The following is a 2,464-nucleotide window of genomic DNA, read 5'->3' as shown; positions in this document are numbered from 1 at the left end:
GGGTAGTATCAGAGAAGATAGAGTGGGGAGCCAACCTTTCATTCCTGCCCAGAGGTAGTGAGTTCCCCATTCCGAGGTAATGACACCCCTCCCCCTCCCCCTCCCTGCCAGAGTGTCAGAGGAGGCCACCTAGGGAGTCTGAAATCCTATATCCACCCCGAAATGAGGAGTTACCTCTCCCCTCTACTCTGGGTGGACAAAGGAGGCTGAGTGGAGAACCTGGACCTTCACTCCTGCCTGACATTCATGAGGTGATGCCCCTTACCCACAACTGGCATGATGTCAGAGGAATCCTGCTAAAACAGAAGATTTAAATAAGATCCAGAGTCTCATAACAACCAAACTGTCCAGCAGGCAATCAAGATCGTAAATCATACCAAGAAGCAGGAAAACCTCATCTCAAATTTAAAAAGACAATCGGCATATGCGCATACCAAGATGATACAGATATTGGAATTATCTGACAAGGATTTTGAAGAATCATAAAAATGTCTCAACAAACAATTATGAATACACTTGAAACAAATTAAAAAATAGAAAATCTCAGTGAAATAATGGAAGATATAAAGAAGAACTAAATGGAAATTTTAAAACTGAAAAATATAATTACCAAAATTAAAAACTCAATGGATAAGCTCAACAGCAGAATGGAAGGGACGGAGGAAAAGAATCAATGAGCTTGAAGATCAAACAATATAAATGACCCAAGTTGAAAGAGAGTAATTTGGGTAAATACAGTAGACTTTCCTTCTCCTCTTGTTTTCTAAATTATGTTTGAAAATTAAAGCAAAAAGCATAATATTGTCTAAATGGTAATTTCAATGTATGTAGAAAGAATATTTAATAAAATTATATTATAAATGGAGGAGGTAAAGGGACTTAAAGGGAGGTGAGTTTCTACATGTCTCCCACTGACAGAATGTGAACAATAGTTCTTCATAATGATGGAATCATTCTGTGTCTTGATTTCAGCATGGTTACCAGAATTTACTTGTATGAGAAAATGCCGTATAACTATATGCACACGTTTGTTTCAGTGTCCATCTACTGGTTTTGATTTTGTACTGTAGTTATACAAGATTGGTCACTGGGGGACACTGGGTGAAGGATACATGGAACTTCTCTGTATTATCTTTGTAACTTCCTATATATGTAAAATAACTTCAAAATGAAATTTTTTTTAATAAATAAATAAAAGAGGATTGAAGGGATAACTTTCAGGCAATTAGGGAACTCTCTTTTCAATCTGGAGGCCAGACATGAAGGGAGGTGGTGCCCAGAAGATGGAAGTTTCTGGACTGGAACCTTCAGGTCAGACCCTAGCCTTATCCTCAAGTGACATCACAAAGCCTCAGAAGCCCCGCCTACCACTCAGAGGTTTTGCCAATTGAACTATCATCTCAGAACTGTATTTGCATTGGAAGCAGTTGAGCAAACTACTCTGCCTGCTCAGTTACATCGGAAGGAAAATGACCCCATGTGAGCAAGAAGATCAATAGTTTGACTCTCATTCCTAGGCTATTACAAAGAGCAAGACCAATTCTCTTGGTGTTTTCTTGGTTGTGTGGGCAGTCTGCTTCTACCATATATCTCAGCTCTCTTTGAGAAATCTATTTCTTCCCCGCAACTTCCAGCCTTCTTATGGGACAAGGGTACACTCACCACTGCCATATCTGATCCTGCTTACCTAGTAAAAGTTCTCTTCTTCATTTCACTCCTGATGACTCTGGCCACTCTACTCATCCTGGTCTGGAAAGTAACCTGAGACAAAGGCAACAAGAACAGAGAACCAGACCAAAGAAAGGAGGCAACACTGCTGGCATGAAGGTCTGTGGTTCTTGGTGGAGACTCCATTGAGGTGAAGACCTGGAGGCCCCAAAGGCAAGAGGTAGAGCCTGGGAAGGAAGAGCTGCTTTAGCAACCCTACCCCCCAATGCCAGAAGCTCCCCCCAGGCCTCATTTCCCTCCTCCACCACCACCTCCGTTATAATTCACACTCATCCTGTTGCTCTTTGGCTTCTCCAGCCTCCTGAGTTAAAATGTCTTCCGTCTGTGGAATCTTCCAGACTGAAATTATAAATGGCTCTTGATTTCTGCATGAACAGAGGAAAGGACCAAACTCACGGAGAATTGAAAATTGATTACCAAGCCCAAATTTTCCTTTTTATATTAGGTATGTGTTGACTCCTGGATATTGAAATTATTGGGAGCTCACAGCATCTCCAACTCGACAATAAAACCATACTGGAAGCTCAGTTCCAGAAGATCCTTGAAAGGGAAACAGCTCACCTACTCTGAATTCTGAGTAAAATTCTCCCTCTTCCTCACCTAATTCTGGAAACAAAGAGTATTTCCTCTTAAAAAAAGATTTGAAGCACCAAGTACTTTTCTCTCTTCTTCTCCATCCTCCAACTTTGTGGGTTGGTAAATTTTAAAGACAGCATATTCTAAAACCATAATTTTG

General features: G+C 40.7%; 1 protein-coding gene across 1 annotated transcript; it reads left to right on the top strand.

Annotated features, from left to right (window-relative positions):
- The first annotated feature begins 1,259 nt into the window (after positions 1-1,259).
- Positions 1,260-1,825, top strand: SMIM42 (small integral membrane protein 42). The gene is given in 2 exon segments (XM_068537595.1): positions 1,260-1,311; positions 1,596-1,825. Coding segments are annotated over 2 exon segments (282 nt in total).
- The last annotated feature ends 639 nt before the right edge of the window (positions 1,826-2,464 follow it).

The sequence above is a fragment of the Eschrichtius robustus genome, chromosome 3 (assembly GCF_028021215.1).
Source record: "Eschrichtius robustus isolate mEscRob2 chromosome 3, mEscRob2.pri, whole genome shotgun sequence".
In the NCBI taxonomy this organism is placed as follows: domain Eukaryota; kingdom Metazoa; phylum Chordata; class Mammalia; order Artiodactyla; family Eschrichtiidae; genus Eschrichtius; species Eschrichtius robustus.
Note: the sequence above shows the minus strand (reverse complement) of the source record. Positions and strands in the feature narration are given on the sequence as shown.